Source organism: Candoia aspera, chromosome 2 (genome assembly GCF_035149785.1).
Source record: "Candoia aspera isolate rCanAsp1 chromosome 2, rCanAsp1.hap2, whole genome shotgun sequence".
In the NCBI taxonomy this organism is placed as follows: Eukaryota; Metazoa; Chordata; class Lepidosauria; order Squamata; family Boidae; genus Candoia; species Candoia aspera.
The window spans coordinates 187,748,445-187,767,107 of record NC_086154.1 but is presented as its reverse complement, the minus strand read 5'-3'; the positions used below and the strand labels follow the sequence as shown (position 1 = coordinate 187,767,107).

Here is an 18,663-nt window from a genome sequence, read left to right as displayed (position 1 = left end):
AAAGGGGGGAAAAGTTTAGGGGGAATTTAATACCAGCCTGTATTCAAGATGTCTGCTAAATGTTTGCCTTGCTTGGCAGTGTAGATTTTAAAAGTGTACTAATTTTAAATCTGTGAGCCTTTTGAGTTTTTTTCCCCCCCTTTTAGGCTGTCACAGTGTGTATATAAGTGCATGTGTTGTTTCTGGTCTGCAGAATGGATTGGTGATCTAGTGGAAATAAATGGTTGATAAGATCAATGATTGAACCCTAGTACAGTTTATTAGTAGCTTGCAGCATCGGTCTTCAGGAGGCATAAATTTTGCTACTTTTATGGCTTCAGTAGAGGCATATGTTAAGAGTGTCACGTTCTTTGTTCCACAGAGTTTGGATAACAGACTCGAGACTGGTTGATTCCATTTCGGTCCTTTACCATACCACTGGTGTGTACTGTATCACAAAAATGGGAATAGTTGGGAAGATAGTGATTAAAGAGGCTAGTTCAAAAATGGCTGGTGTCTGAAATAGAGTCAAGAAATCTTCAACCTTTGCACAGTATGATAATGTGACCTGTTCTGGTGAAAGCAGGACTAGTTTAGAAGGAATGTTTAAAGTATTAGCCTTACACAGAGAGGAACAGAAGCTGACGTTTGTTTCAGGCTGCAATCTGCTGACTTTATAACTATAAGACAAAGGTATTGACATTAAGAACATTAAAATGACATGTATATAAGAGTTTTCAAAAAAATATGAAGAATACTGTGGTTAGCTTTAACTGTTATCCTTTGTGCATGAGTATGAGTGTATGCCTGAACGTTTTAGGAAGATGTAAGCTTTTGTCCTTTTTTTCAAATTAATAAAAGTTGTATTTTTAATATATTCCCTTTTACATGAAACTTGCAGTGATAGTTGGACATTATATTTTAAATTGCACTTTTTCTGTGATATATTGCTTACTCCCAAAGCTGAAATGATTCCATGTTTTTAGCCAATAGCATAAATTACTTTAATAGAGAGCTCTGATCTTCTTAATGCCGTCATTTCTTATCAAAGTGAATGGAAGAGAGGTGTGTCATGGCAGTAATATAGTCAGAGATATGGTTAACTTGTAGTAATATAGTCAGAGATATCGTTAACTTGTACTACAGTTTAGAGAACAATTCCCAAGATTTTTAGAAGTATGCTTGGCTTATTTTGCTTATAATTTGTATATTCTTAAAAGCAATTAAAAGCACAAGGATACTTTTCAGGGACATAATTGTGACCTATGGTCAGACCATTACCTAATTTTAGTGCACAAAACAGTATTTGAACTTCCAAAGGTAAAAGAAATCTTGGATTAGGACACCTACTCAAAACCATCTTTAGTTTGATGATGAACAGTTGATGAACATTTTCTCAGTATCATTTTCAAACCCACTGTGTATTGATTTCTCATGCAATCCAGCCCACACTTAACAATTTGGATTTCCTTCCCCCCACTTCCCCCCAAGGCAGAGACATTTGCCCTTTTCCAGTCTTCTAGTACTTCACCTGTACTCCAGTATTTCCTGAAGATTAAAGTTTGGCTAAACTATAAAAAAAAAGTTCTGAAAGATTTGGTCAGAGCATCAGCAAGTTTGCAAATTCCTTAAAAACCGTAGAGTGCAATCTAATGGTCCTGGAGATCTAATCTGCTTCAAAATAAATAGGTAACCCCTGTCAAGATTAAAGATAGACATTTTGGGCACAGTGAACTGAAATGGACTGGAATGGGCCACTTCACATCAAATGACCACCAGATCTACTACTGTGGACAAGAGGACCACAGAAGAAATGGAATAGCCTTCATAATTAGTAGTAAAGTGGCTAAAGCAGTGCTTGGATACAATCCAAAAAACGATAGAATGATCTCAGTTTGAATTCAGGGCAAGCCATCTAACATCACAGTAATCCAAATATACGCCCCAACCACAGATGCTGAAGTAGAGCAGTTCTATGAGGATCTGCAGCACCTACTGGACAACACGCCTAAAAGAGATGTTATTTTCATCATGGGAGACTGGAATGCTAAGGGCACCTGTAATTCCAGGTGTCATTTGGGCAGTCAAATGACACCTGGAATTACAGGTAAGCATGGCCTGGGAAAACAAAACGAAGCAGGACATAGGCTGATAGAATTTTGCCAAGACAACTCACTCTGCATAACAAACACTCTCTTCCAACAACCTAAGAGACGGCTTTATACATGGACTTCACCAGATGGACAACACCGAAATCAGATTGACTACATCCTTTGCAGCCAAAGGTGGCAGACATCTATACAGTCAGTAAAAAAAAGACCTGGAGCTGACTGTAGTTCAGATCACAAACTTCTTATGGCACAAAGGATCAGACTAAAGAGATTAGGGAAGACCCACAGATCAGCTAGGTATGAGCTCACTAATATTCCTAAGGAATATGCAGTGGAGGTGAAGAATCGATTTAAGGGACTGGACTTAATAGATAGGGTCCCGGAAGAACTCTGGACAGAAGTTCGCAACATTGTTCAGGAGGCGGCAACAAAATACATCCCAAAGAAAGAGAAAACCAAGAAGGCAAAATGGCTGTCTGCTGAGACACTAGAAGTAGCCCAAGAAAGAAGGAAAGCAAAAGGCAACAGTGATAGGGGGAGACATGCCCAATTAAATGCAAAATTCCAGAGATTAGCCAGAAGAGATAAGGAATTATTTTTAAACAAGCAATGCGCGGAAGCGGAAGAAGACAATAGAATAGGAAGGACAAGAGACCTCTTCCAGAAAATTAGAACCATCGGAGGTAAATTCGAGGCCAAAACGGGTATGATCAAAAACAAAGATGGCAAGGACCTAACAGAAGAAGAAGAGATCAAGAAAAGGTGACAAGAATATACAGAAGACCTGTATAGGAAGGATAACAATATTGGGGATAACTGTGACGGTGTGGTCAGTGAGCTAGAGCCAGACATCCTGAAGAGTGAGGTTGAATGGGCCTTAAGAAGCATTGCTAATAACAAGGCAGCAGGAGACGACGGCATCCCAGCTGAACTGTTCAAAATCTTGCAAGATGATGCTGTCAAGGTAATGCATGCTATATGCCAGCAAATTTGGAAAACACAAGAATGGCCATCAGATTGGAAAAAATCAACTTATATCCCCATACCAAAAAAGGGAAACACTAAAGAATGTTCAAACTATCGAACAGTGGCACTCATTTCACATGCCAGTAAGGTAATGCTCAAGGTCCTGCAAGGGAGACTTCAGCAGTTCATGGAGCGAGAATTGCCAGATGTACAAGCTGGGTTTAGAAAAGGCAGAGGAACTAGGGACCAAATTGCCAGTATCCGCTGGATAATGGAAAAAGCCAGGGAGTTTCAGAAAAACATCTATTTCTGTTTGATTGACTATTCTAAAGCCTTTGACTGTGTGGACCATAACAAATTGTGGCAAGTTCTTAGCGGTATGGGGATACCAAATCATCTTGTCTGCCTCCTGAAGAATCTGTATAACAACGAAGTAGCAACAGTAAGAACAGACCACGGAACAACGGACTGGTTTAAGATTGGGAAAGGAGTACAGCAGGGCTGTATCCTCTCACCCTACCTATTCAACTTGTATGCAGAACACATCATGCGACATGCTGGGCTTGAGGAATCCAAGGCTGGAGTTAAAATCTCTGGAAGAAACATTAATCATCTCAGATATGCAGATGATACCACTTTGATGGCTGAAAGCGAAGAGGAACTGAGGAGCCTTATGAGGAAGGTGAAAGGAGAAAGTGCAAAAGCTGCCTTGCAGCTAAACCTCAAAAAAACCAAGATTATGGCAACCAGCTTGATTGATAACTGGCAAATAGAGGGAGAAAATGTAGAGGCAGTGAAAGACTTTGTATTTCTAGGTGCGAAGATTACTGCAGATGCTGACTGCAGTCAGGAAATCAGAAGACGCTTAATCCTTGGGAGAAGAGCAATGACCAATCTCGATAAAATAGTTAAGAGCAGAGACATCACACTGACAACAAAGGTCCGCATAGTCAAAGCAATGGTGTTCCCCGTAGTAACATATGGCTGCGAGAGCTGGACCATAAGGAAGGCTGAGAGAAGGAAGATCGATGCTTTTGAACTGTGGTGTTGGAGGAAAATTCTGAGAGTGCCTTGGACTGCAAGAAGATCCAACCAGTCCATCCTCCAGGAAAATTAGCCTTGAAAAAAGCTGGAGGGTAGAATGTGATAGCCTCTTCAAACATCTGAAAGGATGTCACTCAGAGGAAGTTTTTCATTGTTCCAGAATGCAGAACATGAAACAATGAATTTATATGACAGAAAGGCAGATTCTAAGTTAATGCTAGAAAACATTCCTAGCAGTAAGAGCAGTTTGAGTGAGAGTAGAACCAATTAACCAGAGACTTGGAGTTCAGTGAAATGAACTGTCTGAAGGCAAAATAGTAGTTAACCATCTGAGAACTCTTTCCTCCGTGTATACCACCTACACAGAGAGAGTGCTAATAGTTAAGCTCAGCTGGCCTACCCAGAGAAGTAGTGTGTCTCTCCCCCTGCCCCCCAGTAGATTTTTACAGTCCATTGGTAGGGATGCTGTAGATCGACTTTCCACATCAAACAGGCAGACTCAATGGCCCAGATGCCCCTTTCCAGGGAAAAACCTATTGTTGCAGTGAGTAACTCTGCCAGTAATACTACCTTCTAAAAGCGATTGCTAGGCCTTATTTAATTATTGAAAATATATCCACTTCGACTATTGCCTAATCATAATAAAGCATGGGCTAGATCCCTTTACTCACAAACTGTGTGTGTGTGTGTATGTGTATCCATTCCCTGGTAAGATATTTAGAATTGGAGGGAGGCAGTGTCAAGCCACTAAGCCCAGCCCTCTGCTCAAAGCAGAAATTCAATTTAAAGTGTTCCCATCAGGTGGACTGTAAGTTTAATTTTAGAATGTAGTATTACTCTTAGGACAGCTATGCTTGGCAATAAATGCCATGATGGCTTTTATATGCCAGTCTGTTGTGATTTCCAGTAGAAGCACTTTCCGTCCCATCTGTCAATTTTCAACGATTGCTCCTTCAGGTTTTTTTCCCCCATAGAAAATCCTGTCGTTACTGAGAGCTTCATCTCCTTGGGGTGTCCACCAACATCTTATTGTGGGGGGAGGGGGGGAGAAGAGAGACAGAACTGATACTGAAAATAAAATGGCTGGTTGAGCCTAGTTCTCACAGTCTCAGAATGGGAGACTAATCTAGTGCCACGTTGTTCTCTGTTCTGGTGTCTTCAGATTGCTTTTTGCATATTTAAATGTAGCCTAGAACAGAGTTGGGATCAGAAAAAATCTGTCAAGTGGGGAATACCAGATAACAGCAAAGAACAGTTTTGTCAGATGAGGTTCCCTTGAGACCCCCAAGCATTTTTTGCCTGAAAACACACAAGACATTATAGCCTGTTCTGTAGCCACTACAAGGCTGAAACCTGAAAGGATTTTTACAAATACATTTATGGGGAAATTAAAATTCTGCGGCTCACCTACAGATTCTTTCTCTCGTACCTTAACAATAAAATGATGCATGGAACCTTCATTTCCTTTGTGTGTTAGCTTCATCTGTTAGCTTCATCTCTGTTGGTTGGGGAAAAGTTTCACATAACTTTGCACACTATTCAAGAAAACTGCCGAAGAGGGGGGAACAAGTGGCTTTGAAAAAAAAAGAAGCTAACGAACACTTCCATTTAAAATGGCAATGAAAGCCAGATGCCTTCTATTGGCATTATTCTCTGACATGTTATATTAAGCATTACTAACTGCACTTCAAGCATGGTGGGTACTTTACACAGAGCAAATAAAGCAAAAGACCCAAATTGCAAAGAAAATGCTTGATGGTGCCCTGTTGAAGGAATATACAATTTTCTACCAAATACCCAATTTAAGTGGGTATTTTATTTTGAATATATCTACATTAAACGTTATTTGCCTGTTTCACCTTTTGGACCAATTTCATACTGACTTTAGTATCTGTAGTCCCTTCATATTGTCATCCAACTATTTTACTGCACTTTCATATACTTTTGAAGTCCATGTATTTGGCTCTTTTGTTCTTTTTCATTTCTTCATATACTTCATATAAGTTATATTCTTCATATAAATTAACCCTTGGGTTAATTTATTATCTAGTAATATTCATTTTTGTTCAGGAATTTCCTGAACGCTGAAAGCCTAACAGACAAATATTAATTTGGATATTTCTTCTTTTTTCCTTACAAAGAAACCAAAGGTTTTTAATGGAAGATTTTTTTAAAAAATCTATATATTATCTTTAATTTCTGCATTGCCTTCTTATTCTTCCTTTCCTGCTATAATTTTATAAGAACCAGCTAGCTTGGAGATTTTGTATTTGGGCTTCATTTTTTATTTTATTTTTTTGCTTCCTTATATGGATACAACTGTATCTGGACAAAAATATAAATACTCATATAAAAAAAAATTCCCCTCTCACCCCAAGGGTGGTATGTGTCTTCTTCAACCTCCGGTCCTCTACTAGAGGCCTGGGAGTTTGAGGGTTCTGCACAGTATCCTAGCTATTCCTAGCACTGCACTCTTCTAGACAGAGGGCTCTGATATTGTTCCTGGGATCTGTTGGAGCCACTCTCCCAGCTTAGGACTCACAGCCCCGAGTGCTCCTACCATCACTGGGACCACTTTGGCCTTCACTTTCCACATCCTCAGTTCCTCCTTCACCCTAGTTCCTCCTTCAGGCCCTGGTACTTCTCCAGCTTCTCATATTCCTTCTTCCTTATGTTGCTGTCACTTGGCACCGCTACATCTATTACCAGTACTGTCTTCTGGTCCTTGTCTATTACCACGATGTCGGGTTGATTGGCCAGTACTTTCTTGTCTGTCTGGATCTGGAAGTCCCATAGGACCGTAGCCCTGTCAATCTCCATGACCTTGTGTGGAATCTCCCATCTGAATTTGGGATGGTCTAGCCGTACACTGTGCAGATGTTCCTGTAAATATACTGTATATCTAGTTCTAGATCTAGATCTAGATATCTTCAAATTTCTTGACCTGTGTCACAAACTATAATAGAATCAACTTTTAACATGACACATTTATATTAAGTGCTTGCTCTTTTTTCTCTCTCATCGATACACACAGGCACACATACTCATATACACATTACACAAATATTTGGAGAACAGACTTTCATAAAAGACTGGAAACCTCTTATGGACTTTTTGCTGAAAATGGAAAAAAAATGAATTGGTGATTTATGGATTTGCTTATTAAAAAGGGTTGAATGTGGGAAGAAGGAAACGGTGTAATATAATTGTAAAAGGAAGGAAAGATAATAGATTTGCTTGTAACTGCTGTAAAAAAGATTGGAAGTCACTTCTTTATATAACTTTTTCTTTTTTCTTTTTCTATCTGTACCGTTTCTTGCACTTTTTCTTTTTTCTTTTTCTTAATTTCTTTTTATATATTTTCATGTATATCTTTTACTTATGTAAAAATTTCTCATGAAACTTATATATATAAAAAAACAAATGTTTGGAGAACAGCTCCAGCAGCATTTGGGAACCATGATTCCTTCTTCCCTGCTTAAGACGTTTCTATTGCAAGTTCCCATGCTCACATGAATTCCTCTGATATTTATTTTCTTTTGCAATTTGAAACTACCTATATTATTGTATATATTTGGCAAGCGATTGCGTTTGGAAGTTGGTTTTGCTAATGGGCATTTTCTTCAGTTGGCAAATTCTCTAGGAATCAGTTGTGCTACCACCACACTAACTGTGGTTATATATTCTTAACCAATGTATAATAGGAAGGTAAGAAGGCTAAAAAGACAGGAAGCAGGTCACTCTGGAAATAGATGTTTTTTCTCTTCATTTTCTGTATTTGGTTTCTCCTGAATAGTGTGTTATGTTTCTACTGTAAAATTGGCAGCCGTATGTATGTTTTAGATGTTATTAATGTACATCCTGCATTTCAATTTAAAGTGGCTTCTTAATGCTTAAAATTAAAATTCTTCAGCCTTCAAAATGGCTGTGGCTGTATTTCCAGCTCCAATGGCAATCTTAGAACAGTCTCTTGTCTGGAAAGGATCTTGGTTTTAAAATGTACGTGCTATATGAATGTTTGTGGGTTGTAAAAACTGCTTGCCATGTAATAGCTGGTAAGACTCAACTGCTTTTTAATAAAGAATACTATAACTAGTATATCTGTTCTTTTCCTGTTATTTATAATGATGTGGGCTAGTATCACATGTCCTTTTGTTAGTTTTCCTGTCACCATATTGCTTGTTCAGAAAAAAAAATCAAGATATTGCATACTTATGACATTACATTCCTTTTCAGACATCTGTTTCAGTTAAACTGTGATATCAGTATCATGGTGGTATGTTCCAAAGAAGATATCCCACCTCAGCCTTCTTGCTATATACCCTTGGGGTTCCTGAAAAGTTGTTCCTAAAGATTATTGTATTCAGAATGTCACAGCACTTGGAAGAAGAATTCAGTAAAAATCAGTAGAGTCAGGCAGAAATTAAAATCATCATCATCATCATCATCATCATCCAACACAGACCTGGAAGGCCATGGAAAGGCCATGCAAGGCAAACAAGAAGAAGTTTTTTGAATAGGTCATGCTTATTTATTTTATTTTATTTTATTTATTTTTATCCCACCTTTATTATTTTTTTATAAATAACTCAAGGTGACGAACATACCTAATCCTCCTTCCTCCTCCTATTTTCCCCACAACAATAACCCTGTGAGGTGAGTTGGGCTGAGAGAGAGTGACTGATCCAAGGTTACCCAGCCGGCTTTCAGGCCTAAGGCAGGACTAGAACTCACAGCCTCCTGGTTTCTAGCCCATTGCCTTAACCACTAGACCAAAGGTGAATTGATGCTGTGCTGGCTGTGGATCTCTTTGTAGCCTAAAACCTAAGCCATGATCCATACAGAAATAAATTCAGTGCAGAAGTATCTGAAGATATCTGTAGAGAGAATAGAGAGTTCCTTTTATTTGCAATCCTGGACAGTTTGTGAGCTATCCCTCTCTCCTCTCCATTGTTCAGTAGAATCAGGAATTTGTGTAGTATTTATTTTAGATAAAATATAAGCTGAATTTGAACATGGAAAGCCAAGAATCTTTCTTTGCTACTTTTGGTGGCTCTCCACTTGCAAACATGGAATGTCAAGACAGTGTAATAAAATGGGCTAAAAAATTTGGTTGTAACATACAAATGGAACAATGGGAGAATATGTGGATGAAAGGACTGAAATTTACATTATGTTATAATCTTAAAGAGAATTTTTATAAAATGTTGTATCGTTGGTATTTGTCGCTGGAAATTGTCTAAATGTATAAAGATACTTTGAATTTATGCTGGAAATGTGAACAAGAGACATTTTATCATGCTTGGTGGACATGTAAAAAAAGCTAAAAAAATTGGGATCCAAATACATACATTAATCAGAAGTTTTCAAATATTAAGATACTGTACAACTGAAGCCTGAGATGTTTTCTTTTGGGACTGATTTACAAAAAGCTGGAAAAAAAACTCATGGAACTTTGTTTTTATATATGATAACAGCAGTGAGACTTTTATATGTACAATGGTGGAAAGATTTGACATGATCCGCAATGGAAGAGTAGATGGTGAAGATGATGGAGCTTGCTGAGATGGCTAAATTGATAGCCTTGATTAGAGAAAGTTTAATGCTGATTGGAAACCTCTTTTACACTTTTTGCTTGAAACAAAAAAAAATGAAATTATGATATATGGGTTTGATGATTAGAAAAAATAGTAGATGATAGAAAAAATGAAAGTTACGTTGTAACCATAGGGTAAGAGTTCAATTTAAATTTATACCTATAACTGTTGTAAACTAAAATCTGAAGTCATTCTTTATATTTCTTTTTTCTTTTTTTTCTGCACTTTTGGCTTCCTTCCTTCCCTCCCTCCCTCCCTCATCTTAAATATTCGTTTCTGTTAGTTTTTATCTATCTTAAAAAAATTAATAAAGTTGTTATTAAAAATTTAAAAAAACAGTAATTTTATTTCTCTTTTGTGCAGATGATAGAAATTAGCAGTACATTGTTTGGGATTCTTTCATTTTTTTCCCCCTCAGACACAAGTTTAATACTTTTTAGATAGAGCACTGTATGACTCCTAGGAAAACATTTTTTCCATTACATATAGAACTATCCACACATAGAATTATTCTTGCCACTAAACTCCACATCAGAATTATGTTCCACTATTTAATTCCATATAATACTAGTTCTAAATAATGTGGTAAAAATATTAATCTCTGTAGATTGGAGAGAATGGCCCAGTGAACCTCAAAACAGAGAGACTCTGGGCTGTTTTTTCATCATCATGAAGAACTACATGCTGTAAAGATATGTCTTCTTCATTGTACAATTAATGGACATCTAAAATTTTCACAAGCTTGTTGTGTGGTATTTACAGAACAAAAGTAGAGCTTTGTATTACAAGTTCTATACACTCTTTGACCCATAGTCTGTAGTAAAGCGCTTCTCTCTTTTTCCTAAACAGGAACCTTGATTTTTCTTAATTATCCCATAGGATATTTTATGCTGAGTCAGCAATAAATCAGTTCTTGGCAGCACACTAATAAATACAGTGGACTACTGGAAATACCATCTTTCCATTGAGATTTAAATATGAGGCTCTGAGCACTTGATACTGAAAATTCCATGGTTCCTTTTGGGAAACTAGGAAATGTTACCTCAAAGAACTTGTCCAAATTAAAATGTATATAGCCCTGTTGAAATTTCACTTGGGAGATTAAACTGGATTATAACAAGATTCATAATAGCTATAGGGTTTTTTAAAATTATTATTGCATTAAGATGTTGCGCCTAGTGCTTTATACTTTTGCATAACTTTTTGCTTTTTGCATAGTGTAAAACACTAATTTTAACCTTTTATGTATAAAAAGGAAGATTCACCTCCTGGGGGGGGGGGAAATATATGACAAATGTTTATTTTTTCCATGATACATGAATGTACTTAACCCTTGACATAAAGTATTTTAGATTATTTATTGCTCTTTTGGTAAGGGTTCAGCTTTTTCCACGAGCATTTTTGTAAACTGGTGAAAACAATACACGTGCTATATTGTTGACTACAGTCAACTTAATTACGGCTTTTTGCCATGCATTGACATCATGCACAAGTGATGCATTTCAAATGCAAGCTCATTATTGGTACCATGTGTGAAAACTGTGAGGTCTATTAACATTTAGTAGCAATGGCAGAATCTGTGCAAACTGCTTTCATTTTGTCTGTGCAAACTGCTTTCATTTCAGCTTTAGCAAGAATAACACGTTGTGGCCTTTTGGTTATAATTGGGCACAAAAGGGCTTGGAGAAGTAAAAATGGCAGTAATGCATAAATACTGCAATCTGTTGATATACATCTGCAGGAATGAATATTCTTCTGTTTGTTTTTTGAATTTTGTCCACATATGAGTGAAATACTGAATCTTAAAACTATTTCAGGAATATGTATGGATGAACTTGGTATCTTAAACAGGAGCATTTATGTTAACCAGCCTGATTATTCTCAAACCCTGAGTTGCTTTATTTGAGAAAACATGGCTAACAGTCTTCACTTATTCAGTGAAGTTTTTTAATCAGCCTTAATGCTGTTCTTACATTTGAGAAATCACTGCAGGTCACTTCAGAAGGAAACTATAACCTACAAAAGTGATTAACCAGTTGTAAAGAACTCCAATAATCCCAGCACTGTTAGACTATTTGGGTCAGATATCAAGTTACCAACACTGCCGGATCATTTATACTCAATTGTGCTGTTAACTTTATTATCATTCAGATCAATATTACACTGCTGGGACATTCTTCTTCTGTATACCTGAAGAGAATTATTTTCCCAGCTATATTGTAATCAGATTATTTATTTTCAGAGGTCTGTTACTTTCTTTAGGTTCCATGCCAAATTAAATCCAATTCCTTTTAAAGGTGAGCTGGGAGAATTAGCAACTCCATTCATTTTCAAAATGTTCATAGTTACCTCTGATGGTATTCTCAGCTTGGCTGAATAAAATTAACTGAGAGATGAGTTTAAATAGAAGCAATAAAGCTCTATTTACAAATCAAAATGCAGTGTTTATTTAAACAATTTAGTAACAAACTACCATTTATAATATTGGCACAAAAGCATACAGTAAGGTATATTTTAAGATAATAATTTTCTGTTTAAGACTGAGTTTAAGGTTTTGTGCATGTGTGTGTGTTTATATATATATATATTCTATTTACATATATAAAGAGAAACATACATATGCTAAAAGATTACATTTTCAGAAATGTGTAACTCAGCAAAGATGGTACATCTTTTATACAGAAGTATAATCATTCCTTTTGCTTTTCCTTTAAGGCTATGATTATAAGTTTCATAGATGTCTATCATCTTGCATGCTCCAGAGTCTCCACATTAGAAAGAGAAATAACATCCCATCGGCATCACATTGCAGCTCTGAAATCAGAACTCCAAACAGCTTGTCTTCGTGAAAATGAAAGCTTACACTCAGTAAGTGTCTGATTTACTTGTTTTCATGTAATCTTTTTTTTTTAATGTACATTGACACATAATTCTCTGGAACCCTCCATTTGCTTACATACTGTAACTGGGTCAGTAAAAGATATGTTATTGGGTCACAACATATTTTCTGATTAAAAAAAACATTTTTAATATTTTCTTCCCTATACTATAAGCCTATATCCAGTTTAAAGATAATGTCAGGTCTGCACAGTATTGCTCATTAGTAAATTTGGACTCATACAAGCCTAATAAATTACTTTTCAGATATTTCAAGGGGACTCAATATTAAGGTGATTAGTTTAACACACACTTCCTTTCTCTGTTTCTAATATATGAACAAAAAGAAGAAAGACATTAAGCAAATACAAGATTTTTTTTAATGTCCAGAAAAAATAGAAAATTCACAATAATACATATTGGAATAAATGTATATGAAACAAAAATCCCAGATCCTAAACAGCAAATTAAGCCTTGGCCAAATCAAGCAACACTGATCAAAAACCAGTTCATATACAGGGGTCATTTGTGACATCACAGCACATGCTCTGCCTCTTAGTACTTGCATGCAATGTTGCAATGCAAGTATGAAAGGGGTGGAGTTTGCACTGCAACTTTGCAGTGCACATTTTGTCATCCCCCCCAACATTTTCATATTTAGACAATAAGTGAACACATGACTTCAGTCCAGGGATTTAAATCAGGCATAGCAGACTTTTCCCACTGAAATAAAACTTTTTTTGCCATAGACCACACACAAGAAATCCAAAGTTCTGCCATTTAATGGATTCCAAATTTGTGGTATATAATTTAATAATACATTCACATCTTTAAACCTTGTATGTCTTCCCAATACCATATTAACAAACCTATAAATATTAAGCTAAAATACATTTCTAAATCTACTTAAAGTTACATATGTATGTGTGTTTGGTTTTTTTTTTAATACAAGGTTATATCTAAAAGTGGGATGAATCCTGCTGCCAGGAACTTACTTAGAATTCATTCCAAAAAAAAAAAAATCATGTTTTTTCTCATGATTTTTGGGCAAAAGCATCTTGAAAAATATGTCACCTGGACAAATCAGTATGGGAACTTTACTTCCTCATACTTTTTTAAAGAATTACCTACCTGGTCAACATTGCACAGTCATCTGATCATTCTCTGAAAAAATAAAATGAAGAAATAAAGTCCCCATGAAGAAAAAGTAAGATAAGGCTTGTGTAGAGGGCATAGCGAATGGCAGTGAAGAACAGGAGGAAGAGTTGCTACCAAGGTAGCAGTCAGATAAGAGGGGCTTGAGTCCAAGCCAAGAAAATAACTTGAGAAAACATCTCAGACTAGCCTCTCCCTGGTTCACATGAAGATAAAGTGGGGGGGGGGGACACATACAGGCTTGCAAGATTCTCTTCTTATAGCTGTTACAATAAAAGTAGTCCTGACCTAAATGGCATTGGTTTCTTAATCTGGTGTACCTTGTGGGCTGACAATTTCTCTCCTCTCTCCAGGCCTCGTGATTTTTATCCACACATAAAGTTTCTATTTGTTTCCCTTTCATCCATTTGCCCAGCTTGACAATCAGGAGAATAAAAAGGAAGTGAAGAGTTTGAATGTTATGTGCCCCTCCTGTGTTTTGCAAAATTGTTATCATACTGGTAACAGGAAGTGAATTGTCATTAAGGCAACAAAGCTCACACACCTAGGACCAAATAAAAATATGCTTTCATGTTTTTGATTTGCTACTTCTAAATTCTCATCCCAGATTTTGAGTAATAAGAGTATGTTGTTGTTGTTGTTGTTTTGCAGTGATTAACTTTTTATAAGTTTCTGAGGTCTTAAGACTAATGGAACATGTTTAAATACATTTTTCAATAGTTGTAATCTTTGAATGAAGGTATTTGGCTCTGAAAAATTCTATGATCCATTCCTGCTTGATTGATTTGGAAATAAGAAATCAACCCATAACCAGCTAACTTGAACTATGACCTTCACGCTACTAACTCTGTATGTAACTTCAGAGGACTTAATTTCTACTGCATGAAAGTCTGGCCTAATGGCTAATCAATAATCAACTATACCACTACTGCCTGAAAGTCAGCTGCGGTGCCAGCTTAAAACAACTGACTCTAACTTCATAGCCATAACTTTGTAAACTATGATGTGACATTGATATAGTCTAAAGTATTTTAGTTGAAACACTGCTTTTCTGAGCTTTGACAAAGTGGAAAGCTGTGGTTAATCTACAAATGGAAGCAAAAGCTTCTAAAGTTCTCATAGTGACACCTTAGGAGCATGGATTGTCACAAATTCAGTAATTGTGACTAATCATTCTCATAAAGCTAAACTGCCAATTCACCACACACAATTGTATCAGTTCACACCAAAAAAGGTCACCATTTTCCTTCTTTCCATTCCAACATTGCAATGATATGCTTATTTATATTCATTTATCCAGGAATAAGTCACCGCTGGACTTATGTTTGCATAAGTTTATGCTACTTACCCATTCCTTCTGTATCTGCTTTTCTGCTACTTCAAACATGCATGCTCACATGCAGGCCCATCTCTCAGTAAGCTTGTGCTGTGCTACTCTGTCTTGTCACTTACCTTCTCCAGTTGCCTAGAGGAATAGAAGGTTGAAATAGAACAAAGCATGTGCTCACTTTTAACTTGGAGGGGAAAGGAAACCATGGGAGTTAGAGTGGTTTGAGAGAAGAGCAACAAGGAGAGAGCTTATATTATTTTGTGATGCATTATTTTCTTGAGGACCAAAAGGCAAGACTGAGCCTACTCCTCTTTTCAGCAGCTATCAAGCAAAGACAAACTTTCTGGATTAACAGGTACTCTCATACCTTGGGGATAGCAGCTGCTCCTCATCTTGTTTGTTCTTCTCTTTCAAACACACCAATATATTTTTATTGTCTCAGTCAGTGAATTGTCACTCTATATCTTCCACTGTTTTCAATCCACTAGCTGCTAGCTCCAAAACTATTCAGAGGGCTTACCTATATTCAGTTTGGAGTTTATTTTTGTTTAGTTAGGTTGGAGTACAGGTCCCAGTGTCACTAAGAAGACTCCTTATGTGTAGCTCATGAATGAAGGAACCATCATGATTAGTATAAAAAAATAGCGGAAGTTGGAAGAAGAGTGATTGAGCTGCACACAAAGAATATTCAATATACCTGCTATCATTTCACTTCCTTGTGTCTGAGGAAGGCTTGTTTCCTTTAGAGGTATGTGACTTGATTTTCTCCTATCCTTTAAATGGCTTTTGACTTGGAACAGTTGCAAAGGACTAAAAAGTGGGGAGGACCAGCTAGGGCTTGGCCTAAGAGAGGTCCAGCTATAGACAGACTGTAAGTAGTAAGGAACTAGTCTGTTTGAGGAGAACAACAAGTTATGGCATAACTTCCTCTGCATTCAAGCCTAACGTGGAACATTCTTATTTTTTTATCTTTGCTAGTCAAAACTGAGATCCCACTGTACACCATAATTTGAGCTTCCACATATAAAACAGGTGAGTCTTGATGCAGGAGTCATTATCTGCTTGTTTCCCATCTGTTCAAAGCTTAGAATCATAGGTTCATAATTTTATGTTGATCTCCATGATGCAACAGCTTTTTGAGATAGAACAATGGTCCTAACTGTCAATGGCCTGAATTTAGACAGAGTGAAATATACAAACCTCCCTCAGATTACATATCCAGATTGTGGTTTGTTGCCTCCTGTGGTGTCCATATATTTAAATAAGCCATGGTTTCATTCAATAAAGCATCATTTAAGACATGGTAGCCTTGTTTGGACAGACCACTAGTACACACTGTTGGCACTCTTGTAGTTTCTGATTCTGAGTTTTGCTAAGAATAACAAAACAGAGTTTTTGGTTGGTGCTATCTGGCTTTGTTAGTTATATCCACTAAGAGGAGGACTGATTACTTTATGTGCCATCAAGTTGTTGCCGACTCTTAATGACCACATAGATTTTCTCTATGATGATCTGTCCCTAACCTGGTCTTTCAGGTCTTCCAGTGGGGCACTCATTGCCACAGTAACTGAGTCCATCCACCCTGCTGCTGGTCATCCTCTTCTACTCTTTCCTTCCACCTTTACCAGCTTTAAACCCTTCTCCAGAAAGCTATGTCTTCAGATAACATATCCAAAACAGGATAATTTGAAGCCTCATTTGGTCATTTGTGCCTCGAGTGAGAACTCAGAGTTGATTTTTTCAATGGTCCATTCAATGTTTTCTTGGCTGTCCGTGTTATTCTCAGGAGTCTTCTCCAACACCAAGGTTTAAAAGCATCAATACTCTTCCTGTCCTGCTTCTTCAAAGCCCAGAAAGGAGGAGCTAGGGTAGTATTCAGAGCAGAGTGCAGCAGCATGCTGCTCACTTTCTAGTAGCTTACCATTTTGTGCAAATGCAGCACCATTATTTTGATAGCAGGATGCAAGTTAGGGTGCTGCCAAAAATATGAACCAGGGGAAATAGCATGCAGTACATGTACAAAGTTTAGGATCAGAATCTTAATCTACTTCAATCCAATTAAATCCAGCCCCTTAAGTTTTTATAAAGTGTTTTAGTTATCTTGCTCAGTTCACATGTTTATTCTAATTTCTATGAGTTACTCCTTTGATTCAGGTTTTCTTCTTCCTACTACCAGTGTTTATCTAGGGAGCTGGTTTTCTTTGGTCAGAGAGTGCTCTGAATAAAGTTCATTGTAACAAATCCTTTTGAGATATTGTTTGGATCTGCTTATATAAATACTTCTAATTAAGCATATTAATACTTCCAATATGTAAATAGCCACAGTGTGTAAAAAGTGCATTACTGTAGCTGCGGGTTTTTGAATATAAGTGTATTGAAACTGAAAACACTGAACTATGTTATCCACCTTTTAAAATTAAATCCAACACTTTATGGATTAATGCCTAAATTATTCCTAAATATAGGGTTTTTTTTATTTCTTGGTATCATATAAATGTGTTGAATTGAGTCAAAATGTGGTGCTTGAAATTAGTTTCATAACAAAGGTTATTCCAGCACAGAGCACATGATGGGTTGTGAAGGTTTCAGTGCCTTTTCAAAAATAATTTGGTATTCATATCCAGCTACAGCAAGGAACCTACAATGAACTTGCATTTTAGAGACGTAATTGTCTGTGTGTGTGTGTCCATGTGTATGTGTGTAAAGACAATAGGCTTGTCAAAGTCATGTAAGTATTTTAAAAAGTTGGGGTAGTGACTTTCTGATTGTTACAAAAGTCCAAAAGAGAACCTTTATTTATTTATTTAAAAACAAAAACAAAAAACTAGTCTGCTTTTCATCAGAAGATGCATGAAGGAAATTATGTTTAAATGTTAGGGGAAAAAAACCCTTCCTAACAATAAGAACAGTTTGATAATAGAACCAATTATCCAGAGAATGGTAGACTCCCTTCACTAGATGCATTCAAGTTCAGGCCAGAGAGCCATCTGCCTGAGGTACTTTTAGTTCCTCCACTGAGCAGATGATTAGTCTCTTTGACCTAAACTGTGCCTTCCAACTGCTTAGTTCTGTGAAAAGTAATCCCAAAGCAGGATACAATAAAATAAACCAGTGAAACTATACAACATTCAGAAGTTGGAATCATCTCCTGGGAGTCTAGATTGGTATACAGTCTGGGACTCCAGATTGGTATATACAGAGCCACGCAAATGTAATTTGGTGGCCCAAGGGACCACTGAAAAGTAGGAAAATATTTTTCTGATTAGAAATACTGGGAATTTTGATCTCGTATTCTGAGATCAGAAAGAAACACAGGATGGACCAGTCAGAAGTGCAGAATTCTGAGCTTTGGGTGACTTGTTCTAATGTGAACTATGCTGAATTGAGACCTTTTAACCTTCTGTATTATCCTTCTAAGTTTATTTATTTATTTATAAATTTATTCACCACCCATCTCCACCTCATGGGGGACTCTGGGCGAGTTTACAACAAAATGCTGTTAAAATTTAAAACCATTTACAATAAAATAAAAATATAATAAAATCTAAATGGCAAAAGATTTTGATCAGTCCGTGAGTGTAACAGGCCCCTCAAAATCACTTAG

General features: G+C 36.8%; 1 protein-coding gene across 1 annotated transcript in view; it reads left to right on the top strand.

The window, feature by feature from the left end:
• The window catches only part of CCDC171 (coiled-coil domain containing 171), a 173,514-nt gene that overhangs the window by 134,715 nt on the left and 20,136 nt on the right, over positions 1-18,663 (top strand). Inside the window, exon 24 of the mRNA XM_063295043.1 lies at positions 12,413-12,565. Coding sequence (XP_063151113.1) covers positions 12,413-12,565 — 153 coding nt within the window. The remainder of the gene's footprint in view (positions 1-12,412; positions 12,566-18,663) is intronic.